General features: G+C 50.8%; 2 protein-coding genes across 2 annotated transcripts in view; both read right to left on the reverse strand.

The window, feature by feature from the left end:
• The window catches only part of LOC139604468 (zinc finger protein 391-like), a 200,497-nt gene that overhangs the window by 29,941 nt on the left and 145,544 nt on the right, over window positions 1-25,012 (reverse strand). The gene's annotated exons all lie outside the window — the stretch shown is intronic.
• On the reverse strand, window positions 1,799-24,606 carry LOC139604446 (hydrocephalus-inducing protein-like). The gene is made up of 13 exons (XM_071455601.1): window positions 24,556-24,606; window positions 21,529-21,648; window positions 19,044-19,178; window positions 17,396-17,595; window positions 14,243-14,361; window positions 9,649-9,767; window positions 8,258-8,481; window positions 6,670-6,737; window positions 5,490-5,722; window positions 3,934-4,034; window positions 2,554-2,689; window positions 1,942-2,106; window positions 1,799-1,894 (listed from the first exon to the last, which is right to left on the reverse strand). Exons 1-13 carry the CDS (start codon window positions 24,604-24,606, stop codon window positions 1,799-1,801), a joined length of 1,767 nt encoding a protein of 588 aa, XP_071311702.1.

The following is a 25,012-nucleotide window of genomic DNA, read 5'->3' on the forward strand; positions in this document are numbered from 1 at the left end:
GAGGGAAGCTGGAGGTGTTACCATGATGATGCAGAGAAAAGCCTCATCTTACTTTGGGAAGGAAACAAGGCAAAAAAATCCCCCACTCAGCACAGGTCTGTAGGATCTGAGTCAGCTTCTCCAAGGAAAACTCTCCTATTTCTCCCTCCCACACAGCCCATACCCAGCCACTGGCCCTGCTGCCCAGCCCACTGTCAGCACAGCACAGCAGGGCAGCAAAAAGGGAGCTCAGCACGAGCAGGACTTGATGCTGGCAGGCTGGGGAGGCAACACAAGCACTGGATGTAGAAGAAAATCTACCTCTGCTCCTGAAGAGTGGGTAAAATCCTGCACTTCGTTCAGGGCTCTGGCTGTATCCTCCTGTCCAGTCCTGAAGTGCCTCCATTGAGAGGCCAGGGAACCCAAACTGGTTTTCTTCTCTTTTGGTGGCTGGGGTTTGAATTTATGTGGGTAGAGCTCATCTCTGGAAAATAAGATAACTATGAACAGGGACCTGCAGTGGGAGGGAGGGACACCTGCACGAGCAGCTCCTGCCCAGGATGCAGCCCCTGGGTGGGTGCTGGCACGTTGACCTGAGAAATGGTTTGATCCAGCCCTTCCCAATCCAGGCTGGAGCAGGTCTGTTCTAAAGGCAGCCCAGGGATGACACTGAGCTGCTGCAGCAGCTGCAACTGCTTGCATTGAGCAACTACAGAGGACAGGCATGAACACCTGGTGGGGATGCAAAAAGCACAGTGGGAGAGGGAAAGACAGAGAAGGCAGCAAAAAGGTGAGATCTGAGGCACCGAGGGGCAGACCCAGCCAGTGCCCAGCCAGCAGAGCCCCCCCAGTGCCCAAGGCCAGAAACTCTGCAGCTCCACCAGGGATTTATCAGGAATGTTCCCCTGACACTGCTGGGGGGGTGGTTGACATTTCCCAACACTCCCAGGCGACTCAGGTCGCATTCCCCATCCATCCATCCATCCATACATACACAGGCTGTGGTGCTGGGATCCTGCCAAGCTCTGCCAGCCTTGGGCTTGGGGAGATTTCTGCCAGCTGTCCTGAGCTCCGTAGTTGTGCTCTCTGTTCCAGGAAGCAAGCAAGAAGGATTAAAAAAAAAAAAAAAACACAAAACAAACCACAACAGGGAAACCTAAAAAACCTTCAACAGCTCAACCTTGCTCAAGTTATTTCTTTAGGGACAGCTACCACTCTCCAGCTGAAATGCTGGGCTTTTGGGGAAAAAGAAAATTACATGTTCACCTCCAAATCAAAAAGGATTAAGGTAAGAGAACCTTTCCAACTACAAATTATTGGCCCAAAGCTTTTACCTTTGCAAGAAATCCCTTGTTAAGACCAGGCTGACAGTTAAACAACTGGTCCTTCTGGTGGGGAGAAACTCTCCTCTTTGAGGGAAGCAGCCTGATAGTTGAAAGCAACTGTTTGGTCAAACTTCAGGCTCCCTGGCACAGCCTGCATTGCCTGTCCTTCCTGTTCACTGATTCACAGGCAGTGCCACAATGGCCCAGGTTCCGATGTCTGGTGCCATCCAGGGAATTTGGCATTGCCATTTCCATATGTTTTAATATAAGTTTCAATCCTTGCAACCACCCTTCAAATGCCAGCTTTCCTTTCTTTTGGAGAAAGCTCAAGGTTCCCAGAAGTCTTCTGACGTCCTCTTTTGTGCTCAGAGGGATGACATTTTCAAACAGATGTTTCCAAAGTTAACAGCATTTGAAAGAAGAATGAACTCAAATGCCCCTGGATTCCAGCTCAGCCGAGCTCCATTCTGTGTCAGACACTGAGATTGCCACCTCTAAGGCAGGAGCTGTTTGTGCCCCCCATCCCTCCTGTCCTTCTCCCCAGCAGCCTGGGCCTGTTTTCCCCGGCAGAATCCCTGTCCCTGTGCACCCTGCCAGGAGCAGTTGCACACAGGCTCACATCTCCCCTTGCCCTCACCAGTGGGTTTCTCTCATCCCCGAACACGCCGATGACAACGTTGGTGCGATGAGTGCCCAGGGCCTGCACTTCCACCACAACTGGGATCTCTGCAGTGCTCTGGGGCTGCACAATCCCACAGGGCTTGGGGCTGGAGTAGAGCACGGGAGAGTCCTCCTTGCGTTTCTGGAAGGGACAGAATGAAATGCAACTTCAGAGACACCTCTGAAGAAACTTTAGACTCCTTAACATCCACCGTAACAGCAACTTACACACACGTTTCAAACTCCCCAGCACAAAGGTAAAAGGCACACACAAGATGCAAGAATTGTAGGCTTAGCACTCCCAGGGGAATCTGCAAGGAGGCTGCCAGCACAGGCACTGGTGTCTGTGGATGCAGCAGCTTTTCACAACCCTCCAAGATCTCCCACATGAAAACACCCTGAAGACCAGAACATCAACTGTTTCCTCAGGAGCTTCAACTGCCTCCTAAAGTTTACAGTCGGGTAGGATCCTGCTCTCAGCAGATCTTTAAGGCTGAATAGAAACCAGAAAGTTCTTATCCAAACCCTTTTTTCCCCTAATAATCTCCTCAGTAATATTTGACAGAAGGAGGTGGATGTGATGCCAAACCTGGGGAATGAGCCCGTAGCAGCCAGGAAGGTGGCTGGGATTCCTAATGAGGATCTTCCTCTCATATGGCACCTTCAGGTGGCACTCATCATACAGCAGGACTGGGGAGGACACTTGGAGCTCAGGAACGAGACATCTGGGCAGAGAGATGACCCCAGGGGAATCAGAGATACTGAGAGAATGGAGAACATTTCCCCCCAAAGATTGTGCAATGGAGCAGAACACATTGGTCACTGTCAAATGCACATTGAACAGCCCTACAGGGATAAATTGCCTTCTACCTCTTCCCACTCCAACATGGCTTGTCAAGGAGGGGCAAACCCTGAGAGGCAGCACCCAGAGGCTGCCAAGTGCCCCAGGCAGAGCACTTTGTGCCACAACTGCCTCAGCCCCTGCTTTACCCAAGAAGGCTTGACAGGACTCCTGGAACAGTCCCAGTGACCCACGAGCTCTGGGGGAGCCTTCCCAACATGGATCAGTGCTCCCTAAGGCTCAAGGAACACACAACCCTAGTGTCTCATAAAAATGACTCCCTTCTCTCCCATGGTGCTGTTGCCCTGCCTGAGAACTCAGCTGCTGGCCCCAGCCTTGGAGGGCACGAGACAGCAGCTGCCCCACAGAGGGGCTGATCAGCCACCCCCTCCCAGGCCCTGCAGCTCCCTGGCTCCTTCACTGCACAGCTCCAGGCACTGACTGGCCCCAGCTCCATTTGCTTGACAAAATGGCAGCCCAGGCACTGCCTGGATGGCTCTGCCTGGGAGAGGGAACAGCACCAGGGAGCTGCATCCCTCTGGCATCACACTGACACCCACAGCAGCACAGCAGGGTGGAATTCTGCTGCAGCAAGAACGACTTTTGGTTTAAGTCTGAGAACATTAAAGCTCAAAATGGGAAGCACAGGGAAGGAGAAAAACTGGAGCTGACCTGCCACATCAAGGCTGCTTTCCCCTCATAAGACCTTGCCCTCCCCACTCTTGCTGGGAGCCACTTTCCCCTGTCATGTGCCCTCATGAACAGAACCAGACCCTGACTCTCAGCAGGCTGCCTGGTGTGTCCCAAACCAATGCAGGGTGGTCACAACCAGCACAACTCCATCTCTTGCAGGAAGAAGGAGAGGAGGGCCTCGGGAAATTTGTTCCACCTCAAGCACCAAAACCCAGGCCAATCAATGATACCATTCCTGGTCCCTTTAGAAAAGGGCCAGGACCATGCTGGGCTGTGAGCAGGGGTGCTTTTCACCACAGGCTGCTGCCCAAGCACTGCTGTTCTCATGTCCAGCTGGCACAACATGAGGCCATTAAGCAGCTCTTCTCCTTGGCAGCTGCAGCCAGCAAAGCCTGTGCAAGGCGGTGCCTGGGGGAGGCCAGGAAGGGCTGGTACCTGGCTGTGATGACCACTGATGCCACTCCCTCACCAAAACCCTCCAGGTCCACCAGCAATCTCCTGTAGAATTCCATCACGGTGTTGGAACACAGGGTCACCTGGTAGAAAAAAGAACAGTAAATTCTTCCTTACAAAAGCTCATTACCCACATGTGACATCCTCCAGTTCTTGAGGAAGGATTTGGCTTTAATTCTTCTGCTGGTCCATGTGTAGAGCACAGTCTCAGAGTAACAAAAGCCTTCTGGCAATAGCAGATTTGTTAAACACACCTTGCTATCACAGCATCGGTCAGCTTCATTAAAACATTAGACTAAAGCTCTACACACCACTGTATTCAAATTAAGGGGCCAATTTCTCATCTGACTACAATGACATAAATGCAGAGGAAATCTGACTTGAACACAATGAGTTCAGCTTTACAGCAGAAGGCTGAGGGCAAAGTGTGGCCCAGCAGGTGCTGGGCAGTTCATGGCTGCCATGGTACCCAGAGCCCGGGCTGGCTCTTAGAACTCCGGCACCACGCCAGGAGTGGGGAGCTGCCCCAGGGTGGGCATTTACCAGAGGCAGAGCCCTCAGAGCCACTTGCTGTACAGCGCAAGAGACAAGCCACCACAGGGACCAGGCAGAGGAGAAAGGAGGAGGCTCTCTGTCTTGAAGTTCCACAAGGAAGGGTTTATTCCAAATAAAGGAATCAGAGGCACAAGAGCCCTGGACACTCCTGTGCCAGGGCTTTTGTAAAAATACAAATCAGGGGGTGGATACAAACAGCAAATCAATAGGGAATCCTCAGGGGAGGAGTGAGGGGATTACATCAAGTGTCTGGGACCACTGGGGGTAGGAGGGTAAAGAGGATGGGTCACATGGCCAATGGGGTCTCCAAGAATAGGGGAATTCCAAAGGGGTATTGCAATCGGGGATTGGCCCGAGGTTAAAGTGGCAAAGAAGGTTTGGGAACAAAAGGGGCTGGGTTGCCTAGACAGGCAGGGAAAAGAGCTGGAACAAGGGGCAGGGAACGGCATGAGGGACAGCATTGAGGGAGGGTAAAACACAGGCGTGAGCCAACTCAGGGAGAACATGGGTGTACAACAGAACAAGGAATCGATAAAATCAATTTGAACCACAACACATGGCTGCAGAGGTTTTTGTCTCCACTGGAGATCCCTGCAGTGAACACAAATTTTTTCTGCTCCTCAGGAGAGGGAAAATGAGACCAAGAAGAAAAGCTAACTGCTTTATACAATGACATCTCTCTGACTGCCACCTTCTGCCTTCATCCTTGCTCTGCCCACTTGCAATCAAAGAAATCGCTCTCAAAAGCAAAAGAATGGCTTCAGGACTTGACCATATGGTATTGATCTCAGTGTAGGATTTTGGAAACAAACCAGTGCTCCTTGAGGAACATCCCGGCTAAGCCAGCTAGCAGAGGCCTCCCAGCAGTGCAGATCTCTCACTCCCACGATGCTCAAAGCTGGCACCAGAGCTAAAGCCCTCCCACACTCCAGTGAAGCTTCAGCCCTGGTGCTGAAGCATCTACGGCTGGATTCTTCCCATACCTCAATGTCCTGGTGTCCCTGGGGGAGGATGGTTCCTTGGCTGGGATTCATGGTGAACTCCCTTGGCTCCACATAGAAATGAATTCCCTTCCTCCAGGATGGGTCACCTTCTTTGCGGATTTGATCAAGGCTGTCAACAGCCGGCTGCGTGCCATCGTCCGACATGCGGAGCTTGAATGTCACGGGCACCATGGAGCAGTTGGTGAGGCGACATCTCTGGGTATAGGGAAAGCCTAGGAAAGGACACAAATATCCATTCAGGCACCCATTATGGCATGATCCTGGTGGGAATATCCTGCCAGGATAAAAGTGAGATTGGAGTTGAGCTCTTTATTTTCTGAACTACAGCTCACCGAGAAGCTGCATGAGGAATTAATCATCACTGAGTTCCCTTTGACACTGATTCCAGACTGCAGCCTTGAAAATGCCCACTCCTAGCCCTGCTGAACACTGCAAGCTTCTCTCTTTGGGAGGGGAAGGAGCTCCCTCCCCTGCCCCAAACCAGCACCCGTTATCTCTCAGTGATGAGTGTGCACCCAGACCCAGCATTTACTCTGAGAATTCAAGCTGTAAAATTCCCTGGTAAGTCTGCCAACATTCCCACTGTTTTCACGATACATAAACAGTGAGTTGTCATTGAGAAGAAGCTACAGCAAAAGGAAATGAGGATGGAATCAGGAAGTAGAATGTGATGCACCTTAATGCAGTTTCTCTCTGCAGGACCCTTAAAGCATCTCTTGGTTTGGGCCAAACAGACTGAGCACATGACAGCTCAGAGTCCACTCAACTGGGGGCAAACCCCAGCCTTGGTTTGAGATTAGCAATTAGGAACCATGTCCCACCTCACCCAACAAACAGGGACATCACAGCCATGCTGCTCACTGTGATTGTGCCTGCAAGGGGATCCCCACTTTGGCTCTGAGATTTGCTTTCCATCCTGCAAAGCCAGAGATACCGCCACACATGGTGGGGATCTGTCTTTTAAAGCAGGACAGAGACACTAGAAAATACTGCCTTTCTATTCCTTGGTTCTATTGGATCTCACAATGGCAAAATGCCCCCTGAGGCAGCAGCAGTTCACAGCCTGAAGAGGCTGCTGGGGCAGACCAGGAGTGAGGGATGCTTTTCTGTTGGAAGGCACAGATCCCTGACGCTGTGTCCCAGCCCAGGCAACACTCACCAAAGGAGATGTCCCCGAAGTCGAGCTCAGGGAGGTCGAAGTGTAAATTCGGTCCAGTGACGCTGCCCCTGGAGGCCGAGGACAGAGCAGGAAAGGGCTCGGTTAAAGGCATTGCAAAGGTCCGGCTGTCGTGGCTCGGGGCACAAAACCTGGGCTCAGGGCACCCTGGGTTTCCAACCAACACAGCACCGTGTGCTCAGCACAGGGCCCTGTGCACAGGAGGCAGCTCAAGCCAAGGGGCAGCAGCCAACAGCCACTGATGGGCAGGCAGGAGAAGCCCCTGGGATGCTGGGGGTCCCATGAAGGACCCTGAACACACACCCAGACATGGCTCTGTGCCTCAGTTTCCCCAGCTGCAATGGGATGGACATCAAGGTGTCCCCACAAACTTCTGTAACCAGCCTTTCCAGCCACAGGTTCCCTGCTTTGCTCCTTCTTAGCTGCAACTGCTGTTCCCATGGAGGAGCTTTCTCAGGAGAGTTTGACCCACACAGTCATTACAGACACAGTTCTGAGACATGAATCCAGGGGAGCCCCAAACATCCTCTGAAAAGAGCAGCAACAGTTCTACCCAGGGGACAGGTGAATCCTAGAGGAAAGGACTGGTGAAATGTTCCCTCTTGATTTCCAAACTAAAAAAGCAGCACTTTTCCTCCAAAAACAAAGCCAGCATAATTGTTTCTCCACTATGGGCAGACCTACTCACCACTTTTCTCTTGCCAAATAATAACTTCCTTGTTCCTTTTTATCCATCTCCCTTATCTTATTGGTACAATCAAGTGCAGATTGCTTTCATTTCTTTACTGCCTTGAGCCAGTGCCCCCCAACAGCAGGAGCCCAGCTCCAAAGCTGCAGAGCAGCCAGCATCAGCTCTCCTGCTTCCACTGCATTATCCCAGCAGCACATGGCTCAGGCTGGCAGGGACAAGGCCTCACACTGCTGTGGTGCTGAGGACTGAGCTCTGCCTCCCCTGTGATCAGCCCTTCTCCCTTTGGCTGGGCCAGGATTGTCTCCTGCCATGGCACCAGCCCATGGGATGGTACCCCAGTCCTTGGCACAGTTCCTGCTGCACAGTTCCTGACTCCCACATCAGCCCTTTGCTGGCTGTGCAAAGGAGGCACCAGAGCACTCTGTGCACAGGAGCTGGGAGCACAGCTTGTCCCCCACAGCATGGCCATGAGAGGGGAGCTGAGGCTGCTGCTGCCCATTTGGGATGGATTATTAATGGAAGTTTTTAAAAACACTGCTGCTGGGGCAGAATCCCCCAGGCTGGCCCATCTGCAAAGCCCTGGGGGCCTTGCTGGGTGTTCAGGTGGGACATCCCAGAGCAGCTGCTGCCCAGAGCTGCTCCATCCCACTGCCTGCCATGGCCCAAGGCAGAGGGAGATCCCTGCAGGGAGGAGTCATTGCAGCTCCTGGGTACCACACAGGGCAGGAGGCATCCTGACACTAAGGCAATGCCAGGATCACAGCAGAGATTAAGACCTCAGGCATCACCTTTTTTCTCTGCTCAACCCCAAAATGAGGTAGGTGGGGGATGTCCCAGAGACAGCTACAGATGTGCCCACCAAGCTCCCAGAGTCCTTACCTGATGGTCAGGATCACAGGTGTAGGAGATCCAGCCACACTGAACTGGAATTTTTCCTCAAAGCTCCCCAGCACGGTGGTATGGAAGGAGATCTGAACAGTCTGGGTCCCACCTGGTGCAATCATGCCCTGCTCAGGCTCAACCGTGAAGCAGAAGTCCACATTTGTGGTTGAAGGGATATAGGTGAAGGGAGCATCAAGAGCTCCTTGGTTAATCAGTTCCACCTGCAGAAGCAAGAAAGCAAAATAGAAATACAGGTGGAACCTTCCCTTCTTGTGAGTTATTGTCTAATGATGCAATGAACACCCAGCAAAGGCAGAAGATGCTTTGTGCTGCTGAATGGCAGAAGTCAAAAGATCCAACAGGACAAGTTCTGCCTTTGGGTTTTCATGCAGAGCAGTGGCAACTCCACAGACCTGCAGTCACCCTGGGCTTATCCCATGGACACAGAGCAGTGCACCTCTGCTCAGCATCACCAAGCTCATGGCGAGCTGGCCCTGAGAGCCCTGAGTGGGGTGATTGCAGCTGCGGAGTGAATCACCCCAGAGCTGCTGCTGCCCCAGTGAGCACAGCTCCAACAGCACCATCTACTCATTCACCTTTCCCATACCATGGAAACAATTCATTGAGAATGAGGCATCAGCATCAAAATGTACAGACAGCACCATCCTTTGGTAAGAAAACTCAGCGTGTCTTTCCCTTCCCCAGCCGCGCTTTTGAAAGTGTCTGGCATGCTGTAGTGCCTCATTTTCTACCTCTTTCAGTTGCTCCCTCATGAATTTTTTGCAAACTTGACACTATTGGGGGGGAGGCAAATAGGTAGAAAAATCCTTTGCTTTATTCCCAGGAACACTTTTCTCCTTCCAGAGCCAGAGATGCACCAAGGCTGAAGTGTGGTGAGGGACTGGTCAGCAAGGGAGAGAACTCCCAAGCCCTTTGCAATGGCCAGCACTGAGCCAGGAGGCTGGATGGATTTCCTGTGACTTCAGCAATATGCAGGGACACTTGACTGGAAGCTGTTTGCAGTGGGCTGAAGCTCAAAGGCAGCCAGTTTGTTGCAGCTGCTTCTGCAGAGCCCAGTCCAAAGGTGCCTTGTGTCTGGCACTGCCACAAAAGCCTCTGAACATGCAGCTTTTTGACCCAGTGTTGGTTTCATGTGGCAAGGGGTTGTTTTGCAGGAAGCCTCCCAGCTGATCCCTAAGGAAGGCTGCCCAAAAGCAGGGACTGGGGCTTCAGGAACAACAGACACACGTTTCTGACCCCCCAGGTTTGAGCAGTACATCAAATATTCCCTGCTCACAGCTGCCCAGGTTGGCAGCAATTCCACAGCTCCACCAGGCTTGCTGCTGCCTCAGGAGCCATCAGGATCCATCCCAAGCCCTGCTGCTCACCTCATAGACATAGGGGGTGTAGACAAAAACATTCCCAAGGTTCAGCGTAGGAGAGCTGAGTTCAACCAGGGGTCCTTGGCCTTTCCCTCTGAGGCACAGGGGCAGCCTGATCTCACGGCCTGGGGAGAGATGTCCATTGCAGTACAATCATTCCCTCTGTCACACTGGATTTTCCAGGCTGCCTCAGTGCTAGTCCCTGACTCTGAGCTGGATGTACTCATGCTTGGAGCTACCTGGTCTAGGGGGAGGTGTCCCTGCCCATGGCCTTGGCACTAGATGATCTTTAAGGTCCACCCCACCCTCATCCTACTGTGATTCTGTGGTTTCCTTCCCATGCACCTAGAGGAGCTTTGAAATCCATTCAGTGCAGGCACAAAAGCTCATGATGAGTTTGGCAATTACCAAACTACCTGGGCCAGGAGCACAGGCCTTTGTTGCCCAAGTGCTCCCCTTCTGACACTCAGCACTGTGTTCTGTTTCCACAGAGTGAGAGCTGCAAGGGGACAACTCCCACACAGGCAGAGAAGCAGCTGCTGGCCAAGGGTGCTCCTTCTACAAACACCCTGTGCTCAGTGGGGCTCAGCCACCTCTGCTCTGCTGCTGTCTGGGCACTGGGAGGTGATCCAGGGCCAGGGAGCACATTTCTAACTCAGCTCCTTCCACCTGATGATGGATCCATGGCAAATGGACCCATCCTGGAGGCCAGGGGCCTGCAGGGGCTTAGTGCTTGTTCACTAAAGCTGTTCTGCTCTGGAGCTCTCTGGCCTTTGAGGAAATGCTGGCAAAGCCGTGGCATGAAAACCTCTCCCTGCACTGCCTGGGCTGTTCTGGGATCAGTAAGGCAGAGCCAGCATTCTGAGCCCTGGCCTTGCACAGGAGACTCCCTGGAGGCTGCAGGGCCAGGGGGGATGTGCCAGCACTGCCCTGCTGACCAGGGACTCTTGCCAGCACTTCCATGGGAGCCCAGTGGGCTCAGGCTTGCACCATGGCTTCACTGAGGGGGACAGGAGCAGGGCAAAGGAGCTGCACCTGAGACATGGCAGTAAGCCACACTTTGATACTCCAGTGCTTCCAGGGCTTTGAAGGTCACCGTGATTTCAGCCGAACAATTTGGCCCAATTTCTCCCTCCTACAACAGAAAGAGACAGCAAAGCATTGCTCTTCAAACTCCACATTTCTTGTTTCCAACCACAGGCCTGTAAGCCTTGATTGAGCATCAATGATGAGTGAACAACACAAGCAGCCAAGGAAAGCCTCCAAACCCAGCTCAACACAGCGCTGGAAGCTCTCAATGCTCAGCTGATCAGCTGCCACTCTCCACAATATTCCTGCTGCTCTGACACAAGCTCTTGGTCCCATCATGCTGCTGTCAGCTCCATGGGATGTAAGTGCCACTGTGCACTGGTGGCTCTTGGCCTTAGATGGGCCATAGGAGTAACCAAGAAGAGAACATGACCCCCTTCCTTGAACTACAGATATTAGTTAAGCTGTTTTGAAAGAAAGCAGAGGTTGGGATTATTCTGGGCTTTACTGCAAGATGAGAAGGGATTTTGCTCCGTGCAGACACCAGGCATTCATCATCTCTCCCAATGCCAGTACTCAGAATCAGGGCTCTGGCTGATGGGAGCACGTGGCAGTTTGCTTGCATCACCAGAAAAGGAAAAGGTTTTGTGTCCCTGTGTGCAGGAGAACTCCAAAGGCCCATTTCAGCCTTGCACCCTTGTGTCCAGGCTCACACAAGGATGACACTGGAAGGGACACTCAGCAATAGTGCAAGGCCTGGTTACAGGAGGGGATTGGCATTTCTGTCATTAACCTTGGGCTGAATTTGGCCTCCTTTTGCCAGGGAACCATTGCAAGCTTCAGGTCAGTGTGTGAGCTGGCAGTGCTCCAACAGCCTCTGCTGAGCCCCACGTGTGGGGGGAGCCCCTGCCTACAGGAACTGCTCCCTGTGACACTGCAAGGACACGCACACAGGGCCTTGAGCTCCAGCCTGGCAGCAGAGCTGGGCTGTGTCAGGCTCCCAGCCCTGCCTTGAGCCTGCAGGGCACAAATGCTTTGAGCAGGGAGCTCTGCAGCCGCTCCAGAAACTCCACATCCTCCCTGCCAGCACATGGGGCCAGCTGAGGATCTGCCCAGTGATTGCAGCCGGGGGAAGGGTGTTTGGGAGGAGGAAGAGGAGGAGGAAGAAAATGAGGTTCTCGGGTGTCACTTACCAATGGCTCAATGAAAAAATTGTCACTGGCGAACAGCAGGGGGTCATCTTGCACCTTTGCCTTCTTCTCCTGGACCCTGCTTCTCAGGAGGGCAGTGTGATCTTCAGAAAAGCCCTGCACCTTCTCTACTTCTTTCTCCTCCGTGAAGTTTTCCAGCCACTCCTCACCCGATGGGTGCAGCAAACGACACTGCCTGCAGCCCCAGGGAGAGACAAGGCCAGCTGATCATTTAATAAGCCACAGATTTGCAGAGAGAAGTGGGAGTGCAGGAGAGCAAAGCACTTGGGGAGGAGCAGCAGCAGCTCCCCAGCAAAGGCTGAGCCAAGCCAGGAGGGTCCCACAAGGATCAGAGGATAACTTGTTGTTCACTGGCACAGCAGGGAGTTTCACCCCACATTTGCAAGCTCAGGAGAGGTTTCCAAAGCCAACATCCCTCCAGAGAAACCTCCTGGCTCAAAGCCTCTGCCAAAACTGAGGGAGAATCCACCGACCACCTCAGCTGGCTTTTCCTCCCACTGAGCTGCTTGGGGGATGCACATAAAGGTCACAGAGCACCCACTGCAGCACTTCCCTGGGAAGGGGAGATGTTGCCAGGTCATGTAGGAAGAAGATTAGAGAGACAGGAGCCCAATTAGAACCTGAGGAAATCAGTCATTGCAACCAACCTTTCCTTCCCAAAATGCCATTCCTGGTTGGAGTATAAATGGAACTGGAATGCTGAGTGCTGAGCTCCTGAAGCCCAGGGACACACACCCCAGTGCCAGGCATGGTTTACTTGGCCTAAACCATTCAAAAGCACCAACACCCCCCTGAGGCCATAGGTTAGTTTCAGTCTTGGGCCATATATCTCACTGAAATGCATCTTCCAAACCAACCTCCTCTTCTCTTTATTCTCTTCTTCCTCAGAAGGCAAAGCCTTCCACTGGAAGTGGGCTGTGATGTTACTCCTGTTTTCCAGGAACACGGTTGTCTGGTATGCCATGGTGATGAAGGTCTTGCCAGCCTCCACGGAATTTGTGCTCAACACAACATCAACATCTACAGCATCTCCATGGAGCTTTGTGTGGATACTCTCTTCACCTGGAACAAAGCAAAGGGGAGTCTTTGCTCAGCTCACTGGCTGATGGAAGCACAAGGAACAGAACAAATCCCAGGGCACAAAAGAAGGTGTCACAGTTTTTATCTGAATGAGCAGTTCTGTGGATCAGTCCATTTGTCACATCCTGACAGCTCTGTGTGTAGAGTGGTGAGGATGTCCTGGGCAGCTCCTTAAACCCCTTAGTTCTGAGTGTGTTTGTAGAGCTTTGGCCCCAAGGTGACAGGATGGACAGTGGGATTGGTCAGTGTGCTCTGGTGACCCACTCAGATCACTGGGATTTCTGCATCCAAGTCCTTCAGGTGACAGGGTGAGGAGCCCTGTTCAGCCCTGCCTGGCCCAGGGTCTCCCTGGGCATCCCACGAGACTCCCATCTCTCCTGATCCCTTGGATCCCTTGTTGCTGACCAGCAAATATGCCTGGGGGCAGGTGGGCAGCAAAAGGAGGCCCAGAGGAACAAGTGAAGTGACAGCGCACAGCAGGAGGGGACACAGGTGAGGAAACACAACCAGCCTGGCTCTGCAATATGACAAACCACTCTCAAATGAACACCATGAAAATCATCATCATCATCTCCCTGTCCAAACCCACAGCCACATCAGTCTTGAAATATTTTCTATTGTTCTGATCTCAAAAACCAAGCTGGCGCATAGCACATTAAATAAAAAAGGGACAATAGAAAGATTAATAAGTACAGAGCAGCTTCTACATTAAGACTGAATGGGATTCCTCAGTCTAGAAATCAAATGGGAGATAGATGTGAGAGGTTTGTAACAACATGAACAGCCTGGGAAATGGGCACAGGGAAAGTTGGTCTTGATTTGTCACCAAACAGGAACTTGAGGGCCTGAAAATGTTATTAGACAGAAACTACATCTATGTGTAAGGGCCACATAGAAAAAGGATGTGTGACAAGCCAGTGGAGAAGCAGCATATGGGACAGAGGTGTGCAAGAAATCCATTGCATTGGAGAGAGTCTGATGGAGACCTCACATCCAGCACGGCCCAGGAATCAAATAAAACTTCACCCAGGCATAGCCACATGGTAGTGGAGAATCAGGGATCCTCCTTCCTCCACTCAGCAACTCCCAGCAAAACAGGAATCAAAAATCTTCACCCTTTAGACAGGATCCACTTTCTCAAGCCCCTGAACACCAAGGAGTTTTCAGTTTTCTTTGGGGTAAAGCTGAACAGGGAGGTACCTCTGGAGGGAATGCAGGGGGAGGGACAACAGGGAGCCATGTGGAGAACTGTCCTGTGCCCTGCAAGGGCCAGCACTCACCTGTGTTGCAGCACAGGGACCCAAAATGTTCCCCGTTGGTCAGCGCATGAAATGTCACTGTCACCTGCATGGTGTCCCCAGCACCCAGAGTTCCTGCGGTCGGCACCACGGAGAAAGGACTGCAACACAAAGAGAGGGATCAGGGCTGGGGGGACACCTGGCCAGGAGATTCCTGCTGCACTGCAGCTCCCTTGGGCAAGCAGGGAGCAAACCAAGCACAGGCAGCAGAGGACAGAACAGACAGGCTCAGAAACAGCCACTGAGCCACTGCTGAGGAGATCCAGCCCTCACAAGATCCTGGGGGTAAAATGACCTCAGCTCCCCCATACTCTGCATCCAGCTCTCTGCAATGAGGCTCAAGGGTCCCACTGCCAGCAATCCCATCAGAGAATGGTTTGTGAAGAGCACAGAGAGGCTTCAGAGCTATCTGCATGCAGAACTTGACACTGACTGCCTCAGGAATTTCTCTTTTCCTGCTGCCTATAAACCTCATCTCAGGAGATGCAGATGTTAGGGCACTACCTGTCCTGGGATATTACAGCCTAGGAATCAGACAGGGAGAAGGAACTTTTCCTTGAAGACCAAGGAATAGTTACAGTTGAATTTGCAGTGTGATTCTTTGGTTTATTTTGCCTTGAAAATATCCTGATTTAGCCTAAAAAGGGCACATTTAATCAACATTTCAATGAAAGCTGCTCTAAGAAAAGGAGCAGTCAAAACTCTGAAAGAGTGCAAATGCAGATTAGAGCAATAGAGTGACATGGAAACCCAAAAGGAGGATGCTATTTACAGTCTGAAGGAGCCCATGCCAGCTAAATGAAGCACCATGAGCAGGAGCACATCAAGGAAGCAGAACAGGAGGTTTCTGTGTGTTTACCAGCAATGCAGTCTGGGACTGTGGCTTGTCATCCAGGCTGGTAACTGTTGCTTGGCCCAGCAGAGAAACTCTGTGTGAGGTGTTGGAAATGTTAATGCAAATGTGTTGGTGCACTTTGGATTTAACAGGAGCCATCAGGATTGGTCACCAGGTAAAGAGCTCTTGCCTGACAAGCACAAGACTCTGTGCTTTGATGCTCAGGGACAGCTCAGGGGAAATGTGCTTTGTGCTCTTCTCCAGCCCCACTGAGGAAACAAAAGTTCCTGGCCTGGGTGCTTTGCTGCTGGTCAATCTGTCATTTCAAAGTCTGTTCTGGGGAGTTTGGTGATGATTACATCACACACAGAAATAAAGAGAACATCTGGCAAGCTGAGCTTGATTGATGTCACTTGCTTCAGGTTCAGCTCATTCAGGACCTCTTGCTGCAATGATGGGCTGAGCTGTTCCCATTCCCACTGGTGAGACCATCACTGGCTGATGGAGAAGCCTTGGGCCAGCAATGTTTATGTGCTGGACGTGAGACTTTGGAGGGAGGGGAGGAAAGACAAGGCCTCAGCAGCCCCAGAGCCAGATCAGTGCACGTGCTCCTGCATCTGCCCCGGGGCTGATGCCAGCACTGCTGCAGGTCCCTGCTGGGGCTCGGGGGGATCAGTGCCTGCTGGGGGCAAGGCACGGGATTTTCTTCTTATTCTTTTGCCAGAAATTCCACCAGAACAGAGAAGCTGCCATTTAAGGGAATCCCTGGCCACACTTCAGCACTACCTTCCATTCCATTCCATTCCATTCCATTCCATTCCATTCCATTCCATTCCATTCCATTCCCTTCCCACTGCTGCCCCATGTTACATGTTCCTGCCCTCAGATGGCAGGATGGGAATAACACTCCTCGGGGTGACTTCAGGGGTGACTTCTTTCTCTCTTGCCTGAGAAAGAAGGTATCTTCCTCTTTTCAAATTATCAGGAGAAGAGGATCCAGCCAAGTCCAGGACTCAGTTTCAGGACTGAAAAACTCAGTGCAAATCAGCCCCTGCATCTCCTACATCCCTGGGCTGTACCCACTAGACTCCTCTGTTCCTGCTGTAGCAGTCATCTGCATTTCAGCCAACATCACTAAGCTGTTCCCTGAGCCCACAGATAGAAGAGCTGTGAAGGAGACATCCCTGACACTGTAAGAACCAAATGAAAACCACTGCCAAGAGATGGGGCTGGCAGGCTAAATTTTGGCCTTTTATCTGTTAATGGTGAGCTGTTCCTTAAGACAGTTCTCACCCTGTTAGAGCTGCCCTTTCAATGAATCACCATTGCACCCAACAGGCAGAAAAGAGAAGCTATGGAGGGGGTTTTAATAGGTTGTTTTCTTCTGCTTTTTAACTAGGTCCATTTGTTTGTTTGTTTTCTTGTATGGCATCTAAAGACAGGTCCAGATCTCCCAATGGCACCTTGCAATCCCCAGACACTGGTCTTGCTTTGAGCAGTGTGTCTGCTCAGATGATTTCCAGCAGAAATTATTCTGTACTTTTACCTTCTAAATCAGCCCAAGTGCTTTTCACATCTTCCCTAAATATCTCCTATTTCCTATACACCTGTGCATATACCTATGGGCATGTGGTACATTGAGAGGCATTAGAGGAGCTCGACCTTCATGAAAGCTCCCAGTGAAGAGTTCATGATCTTTTGGAAAACATTTAACACAACCCAAAAAGAAAAAACAGCAGAAACACAGGAACTTCAGAGTATTCAAAAAGAAATCTCAATGAAAGGGGGCACAGCCTTATTCAGAGATTTAAATCATCTGTTTGAAATCTTAAACTGGCTTTCAAAGGTTCATCATGGAACAGAAAAGGCAGCTGATGCTCTGAGGTGACAAGGGAAATCAGAGCAGCTTTAGTAACAGGAACTGCACCAGCTGCCCACAGCACAGCTCATGTTGGGCATCTGATGCAGGGACCACTGGAGAGCCACGTGCCTGGGGCCTCCCAGAGAATGGGTCTGTTTGGCTGGCAGTGGTGAGGAAGCATTTCAGAAGCTGCTTGTGCTCAGCAAGCCAGCTACCAACGTGTTCCAGCACCCTCCAGGAAATCTGGGACAGAGAAAGCTCAAAGGCTGCATCCTGCTAAGAACACTGAAAGCAAGAGCAGATGCCATCCATCCTGCTCACTTCCAGCCAGGGCTGCAGGGCAGCAGCTCTGATGCTCTGGTTCCTTTGCTGCTCTTTCCCAACTCTGCTCTCACCCAAAGGTGATATCCTTTGCACAGGGACAGATGAGCTGCCTCACCTCTGGGTGCTCAGCTGGTAATGAGCTGTCCGGTTACCGACATTGCGAACCAGCAGAGTCTTCTGGGTGCTGTGCTTGACCGGACACTCGGAGAAGTCCACCTGGGCAGGGAAGTCCAGGATGGCTCGGGCACCGATGGCCCGAATTGGCACAACGATCTTCTCCTTTGCCATGATACAGGTGAGCTCATGGGAATAATCCTGCAGGAAAAGAAACTGGCTCAGCACAGGGCATTTAGTGCCATCCCTGTGGCAGAAGAAAAACCTGTAACTCATCCATTTCCTGTAACTCATCCATGGCATCAATTTACTGGGCATCAATTGATCTATTCCACCCTAAAATGAACACTGAGTTTTTCTAATATGTCACATTTTAAAGGCACCAGTGCCCTTTGCAAAAGCTATCCCAGTGGCATTAAGCTCTTGTGTCACTTGGGTCATACGGAGAACTGCCCTAGGCCACCATAATTTTCACTCACAAATTTTAATGATATTAAATAATTCCTAAGCTCCTTCTAAGGAACATGGAGCTAGGGAACACAGCACATTCCTCTTTAGGTTTCTATATTCCCACTGTCTGAGAATAGGACAAAGTGTTCAACTGACTCTAAGCAGCAAGAGGAAGATGAGAAAACAGCTGCACCCAAAGAGATCCTGCACCTCTGGCCTGGTGCAGAAACATCAGTTGGCTCAGAACTCCCCTCTAACTTTGCCTCTCCAACCAAGTCAGGAGAAGAACAGTGCTAAGAGGTTGCAGGATGCTGTTGGAAAGGGCCTCTCTTTGTTTGCCTGCAAGGCTTCCTCCCTTCCATGCCATGTCCTAAACCCTTCTGGATGAACAAGTCTCCAGATGCCAGCAGTGAGATCAGACTTGCCAGGGCCTCAGCACTGCCGTTCAAACCTCCATGCAGAAGCACCTTTGGCACGGAATGGGTGCCAGCTGACAGAGCAAGCACAGTGACAGGCATGAAGACAGAGCCCCAGCAGTGCCACTGCCACAGGCTCTGGGCCCACAGCTCTGCCTGCAGCTTGTACCTGCCCTAGACGAGCTCCTTCAGGCAGGTGTCCAAGTCCCCTGCAGCTCAGCAACCTCCTGCTGACCAAGGGCACCCAGAGCCCAGTGTGCCTGTGCCAGGCTGGGCTCACGGGCACAGCACATCCTCTGCCCTGCCCCTGCAGCTGTGCCCTGGTCACCTGTGCTCTGGGACAGCACAGCTGCAAGGCTGCAGAACAGAGGGGCTGAAAAAGCACCGTCTTTGCTCCAGCCCAGGGGCAGGCAGGGAAGCTGTTGGCAGTCAGGAAGGAGGAAAGCTCCCTGACCTCTTTGTCCCTCGAGTGTTTTCCATAATAATGAAACCCCTTCCACTGGACCTAGAGATGGCTGAACATCTGTCAACATCTCTTTGTCATTTTCATCCTGTTCCCTGTGCATCTTCCCTTGGGAATGCTCAGGGATGTGCAGGGAGGGGAAGCAGAGCCTGTCAGGCCTGGCTGCAGTGCCTGCCAGCAGTGCCAAGGTGTGACTGGCTGCTGCAGGCTGCCTGCCCAGGGCCTGGAGCCCAGCTCACAGCATGCAATGGGCTGGAGCAGAGTGCAGGGAAAACAATGGCTGTGGAGATCATTGTGTGCTTTGGCTCCTCCAGCCTCACCTTGTTCTCGTCGGGGCTGAAGCGGATGCGCACAGGGGCGGAGGCGCCTGGTGGCACGATGTGGTACACATCACTGGGGCAGGCCAGCTGGAAGTAAGGTGAGCTCTCCATGCAGACCTTCACCATCTGAGCAATCTGCAGCAAAGACATCACATGATGATTTTGCCACTTGTGGAAACGAGAGGAGACCTGTCCGTGCCCTGCTGACATCCCTCCCTGGCCCCTTTTCCAAAGCACTTTCAGCTGTGCAGGCACAGGCACATCATTCACAAGGCTGAGCTTGAATCCCTCCTGTCTGGCTCCAGCATTGTGGCCAGGGCCAGTAGGGCAGTGCCTGGTGGGAAGGAAGGGCCAAGCAGGTCAGCACCAGCAGGATGGAGACAGAGCACCTGAACCAAGTCATCTGCATATTCAACAAGGCCAAAAAACCTGCTGGCTTCTGCCTGCACACAGCCATGAAGTTGTCATGTTCCAGGGGCGAATGTGCTACCTGAAAGCAAAGATTCAAATTGTCCTGGGGGAAGGAAAAAATTCCCTTCTAGCAGATGAGATTTGGGTAGGGACGTTGTGGAGATAGAGTCATGCAGGCAGAGCAGCAAGAGAGGAGACCAAACACTGTGGCCTTACTGGGAATAAAAGCAAACCTGAAAAACCAAAGAAGGAACACAGCAAGACAATCCCTAAAACAAGGAGATGGCAAAGAGAATTTAAATGGGCAGTAAAGCAGCAAGGAAGAATCATAAAACAATGAAAACAATCAGCTGGCAAAAAGTGACAGAAACACTGACAGGCTGTGCCTATCACTCTGGGCTTCAAAGGCATTTTCTGCCTGGAGAAACATGACCAGCACTGAGTGACAGTGTGGTTCCAGTATGCAAAGGCAATCTTGGCTCTCCAGGGCTTCTTGCTGCCTGTGCAGGCAAGCTGGGCTGCTGGGCATTCCTGCCTGCAGCCAGCAGGCCAGGTGCTGCCCTCTGGGATTCACAGACACAGCACACATGCATTTTCTAGCACATAGATATCAACCCCCAAGCACCAAAATGCTCTCCAAAAGTCTAAACCAGATGATTTGGACTCCCTCCTGTCTCTTCCCACCAGCCCACTCCTGCCACAAGGCTCATTTGAGAAAATGTTTCCCTGACGGAAATTCCAATGGTCTCCGTTTTCCTCTTTACAGTGGAACACAACTGCTGACTTTTTTCAACTTTTTCCCTCTCAGTTCTCTTGGGAAACTGCAAAACAATCCCAATTTTTTCAAGTGAAGGTAAAAGCCTCCAGGAGCACATGGCTTTGGATGTGCTGTGGTTCTCCAAAGGCAAAGCAGAGCACCGTGTTGCTTTTGGAAAAGCTGAGCAGAGCTGGATGAAGCTGAGCAGGAGCCTCAAGTGGCACCTAAAGGCCTCCCACTGCTTCTGCTCCATCACTCTGATTGCAGGGCTCTTTCAGAACACGGTTCCTGCAGTGCCAATGCCATGAATGAGAAGTGATTCCAGCACAAAGTGGAGAAGGCTCAGCCCCTGAGCTTTGGCTGTGGGCTGCACAAAGGGAGCCAAACAGGCTGAGAGAGGCAGAGGAGCCAAGATTAACTAAGGAGACACAGAGTGAGGTACAGACTCAAGGCAAAGCACGAGAGCAGGTAAGAACTGCACAGCCCTCAACATTCCTACCAATCCAGAGCTTTCAAGAGAAGCCAACTCCTCTGGGATTGATACCATCAACACATGGCCAGAATCAGGGGACAATTCCCAGCACAGGAAGATTTCCACCATCTTGCAGAACAAAGGTGCTGAGATATTTTCTTCTGGACGTGCTGCAGCAGATAACTTGCTTTGCTGTACACTCTGGGAATTACACCTCTCTCCTCTTCCAGCACAGCGTTAAAGCTCTGTGGAAACCCAGGACAATGGGAGCATTTCTCTGTCTGCTCTGGGCTGTCCTGACCCCCAGGGGAGCACTGACTTCGACCCTCATGCATAGAGAAAGTTTCCTAGACTTCAAGATAGACTAGAATCCACAAAAGTGTGCAATAGATTATAGGGAGTAGTGTAGGTGTATCACTTGGTGAGAAATTCAGGTTTTGGGATCTTTAGTATGTCATGGATGGAAGCAGGATGGAGGGCACAGGGTGTCATCCTGAGTTTCTTCTTCGTGCTTCTTCTTCCTTCTTCCTCGTGGGTTTGGGTGGCATTTTGTAATTGGACAGAAAAGTCTGCATTGCAGGCTCTTTGGGATCAGTTCTTGGGTTAAAAGGGAAAATAATCTAAGTGTTAGTTCTTAACTGGATAGTTTAGTCTTAAAAGACCTTGTAACAAGAGATTATTATTCATTTTGTGCCTTGCTAGTGAAAAGCTGCTGAACTCATGGTTGTGGGACTGCTTTACTGATAAGAAATAATAAACACCTGATTCCAAACATGAACTACCATCTCAAGTGCCTTCAATCCAGACCCAGAGAAACCAAGAAAGCTCCACGTCCCAGCACTTACCTTGCCCACATTGGTGAGAGACAGAGCCATTTCAGAGACACCACGCGTGTCGAAGTTCTGAAATACCACCTCTGGTGGGGAAATCTGAAACAAGTTCTGCTTGGGGGGATCTGACGGCAGCTGGAGAGGCGAGAGAGAGCAGGGAGAGGTTCAGCTGCTGGGAGGAAGGTTCATGAAGGATCCCATGCACTGATCCCTAGTGAAGTACAGGCTCTGGGTGAGCACACCTGGGCAAACAGTGGCTCACCCACCTCTGCTCTGAGCTGATCCACAGCTGCTGGGCCACACAGAGCTGCCTCAAGCCAAGCTGCTCTTCTGGCATGGATTTCTCCAGGTTTCCTTCTCCAGAGTGCCAGGCAGCACTTTCCTTAAGCACAGCCCTGTGCCCATGTGGTCACAGAGCTCTGGGGCACTGCCTGAACACTCGTGGAGTAAGAAAAACCCACAAATTTACATCAAACTCCACGGGAAACGATTTTGGGATGTCCTTTACTCTGAGACAGGGAAACTGAGGCCCACACAACTGCAAATATCTGTTTTGATCTAGAACTTAGGCATCAGTAAGAAGAGAACAGTACCAGAGGAGGAGTGAGAGATGAGGCGATATTTTGCTGAAGGCAAAAGGTTATTAAGTTAAAGAATGAAAGTTGTTGGTTCTGTGTGTTGTGTTTGGATCGTTTGGGTTTGTTGGGTGTTGCTGTGAGCTGGCAGAGGGACAGGGTTGAAGACCTGACCAAAAGGAAGCAGGGGGAGAGAGGAGGGGACAGAAAAGCTGGAGATCTGAGAGAATGGAAGTTCCCAAGTACCCATCCAAGGGGAAAGGGGACGGGGGCAGCCCTGGCTGGGTATAAAGGGGATAGAAAGATTGCCATTTTCTCAGAGGCTGTGTTTGTTCATCTCCAGAGGGAGGAAGAAACACCCGGCTCAGCTGAATCGTTACAAAAGTTTCCTTTTGCTTCGATGATTTTGTCCCCTTTAATTGTATTTAAAAGTTAGTGTGTTTCTAACAGAGGTAAAGGCAAAAATCAAGTAACACTGAAGTTAGGAAAAAGACAAATGAGGTCAATGCTGAATGAGGAAAAGGTTCAGTTATTTTCTCAGCAACTTGGCTAAAAGTAGAGTTGCTATCTCTGTTTTCCATGTGCTTTAAATGGGTGCTTTCTTGTCATTATTGCTATCTTATAATTATTGCTATATTATTGATACCATTGTAGAGGCACTTCTGGAATGACACAACAACAGCAAATGATTCTGGAGCAGAGGCATTGCTTGGAGAAAACTCTCCCCTGCTTTGTCTGGGCAATCCTTAACCAGTGTGTTACATGGCTCTTGCTGCCAATTTCTTGCTCAACAGTGTGATAGATGAATCTGATTCGTGCTAACAATTGTAACTATATTTTAAATATTTTAGAAAATATTTGTTTAAAAGTAAGAGAGGAAAAGGATATGGAATTAGTGTCACAAAACAGATGTTTTCAGATGTTCATGAGAAAACAGGATGCAGGATGTAGTTTGATAAGTAACATCCCAAAAGGCAATAGGCCTCAGGATAATGAAAGAATCGGCCTTGAAATGGACAAAATTGGGATGATTCCAGGTATCGATGAAATAATAAGGCTTCTTTTTGGAATATAATGCTGGCTTCTATAACACAAGACTTGGGGTGCATGTGCAGCTTGTGGGGTTGTTCAAAGGACAGTGATGATGAGGAGAAGCCTTCATGGGAAGCGACCACCAAAACCAAAAGACCCCTTAGAAACAAGCAGAGCATGCACTGTGCAGTACAGTGACATAGATTTCAAGAATCAAAAATAGGAGGAGACTGACAGAAAATTATTGATGAATATGTATTAGCATCCAGTCTATAAGTTGTGTTTGGATTCTTTATCTTTTGGATGGGAGGCAGGGTGAGAAAACCCCCCTGTATCCTGACTGGTTTTGCTTATGCTTTATCCAAACCACTGCCAAATTACTTTGGATCTGTTTGATTATATTTGATTGCATTATTTCATATAAAATTGCTGCTCAATTAAAATTGCTGCTAAATTCTAATGTTGGTTTATTAAATTAGACATATAGGGACCTCATTCATAACAACAGCCCACCTCAGTCACCTACCCGTTGGGACTGTGCTTTCTACTGAGCCAGTCCTGCCAGAAAAGCAGCTTCAAACACACCTCTAAGAAGGCACTGATCCAGATAAAGCCCATCCATTCCCCTCTGCCCAGGGCCAGTCCCCTGTACATCTGGCAGCCTGCAAAATCTAACACCCCCTCAGGGTCCAACACATTGTTCCAGCCCAAAGCATAAAGGCAATTTGTTTTGTTAAAGCTGAAGTAATTCCTGCAGGTCCTCGGCCTTCCAAGGCCAACGCTGCCACTCCGGAGGGAATCCTGTGACCCCGAGCATTTGATGGTGACCACACCAAAGCAAGAGGTGGCTCCTTCAGCAGGAGAATGGCACATGGCAATGCTGGGCCTTTGTGTCCCCAGCCTTCCCCCCATTGTTTCAGCAATGGCAGCTACACTTAGGCAGCTTCAGCAGAGCTTATTTGTGTTGGCTTAGTGCAGATCAGGACTCCCAGCCCACCTCTAACAGCAGCTGGCAATGACAACAGGACCTGCACACTGAGGCATTTTGCTGGAGGCAAGCCTGTCACAAGCACTCACCCTCTTCAAACTTCCCATCAAACAGAAAGGAGAAGAGCAGGAAAAGGCTACCTTTGGACCAGTCTTCCCCAGGTCTACACATGGGCCAATTCTGGGTAGAAAACTCCCGCCAGTGCTGGCCTTCTTCTTCATGTTGAGAAACTTCTGCCACAGGAACTTAGAGGGAAGCAGCTGAAAGGCAAAAATAAACCAGCTAGAGCCTCAGAGTTGGGCTTGTTCAGAAAGGCTTTTCTTGAACAAGTGGCACTGCTGAACAATTTGTGGTCACATTGTCCAGGACAGTCCTGGAAGCCCTGGAAGTTGCTTGCTGAAATACTCAGCACCAATAAATTAACAATACAGAGTGCAATACACATACTCCAACCACATGGCTCTGTCCCATCAGCTTCTCCGTGACTGCATGTGACATGGTTGGGGATTTCTGCTCTTGGGGCATTTGTTTCCTCTTTAGGTTCATTGGATTGAGGCAGTGACCTTTCAAAGAATGGGGAGGAGCTCTCAGAACTGCCCTGACTCCATCCCTGCACAACACTCAGAGCTCACAGCAAGGAGATATCACTGCTGGGTGAGGCCAAGAGAGGCAAGAAAGGAACGTTGTACCAAGAGTGAGGAGCACAGGAATGTGTCCAAGTTGTAGTTCTCTCTGTTAATTAGCATTTGTTTTCTCTCTCTGGGCTCACAGACCCCTGCAGAGAAGAAAACAGAGGGATCTCCTGGACAGAGCCTCAGCAGTGGGGCATCTTCAGTCAAGTGAGCTCCAGACACCAAGGGACCTTTGTGGCCCTGGCTCCAGGGAGCAGCTGAGAACTGTACAG

The sequence above is a fragment of the Agelaius tricolor genome, unplaced genomic scaffold (genome assembly GCF_023055355.1).
Source record: "Agelaius tricolor isolate 1412-34295 unplaced genomic scaffold, bAgeTri1.0.p SCAF_51, whole genome shotgun sequence".
In the NCBI taxonomy this organism is placed as follows: Eukaryota; Metazoa; Chordata; class Aves; order Passeriformes; family Icteridae; genus Agelaius; species Agelaius tricolor.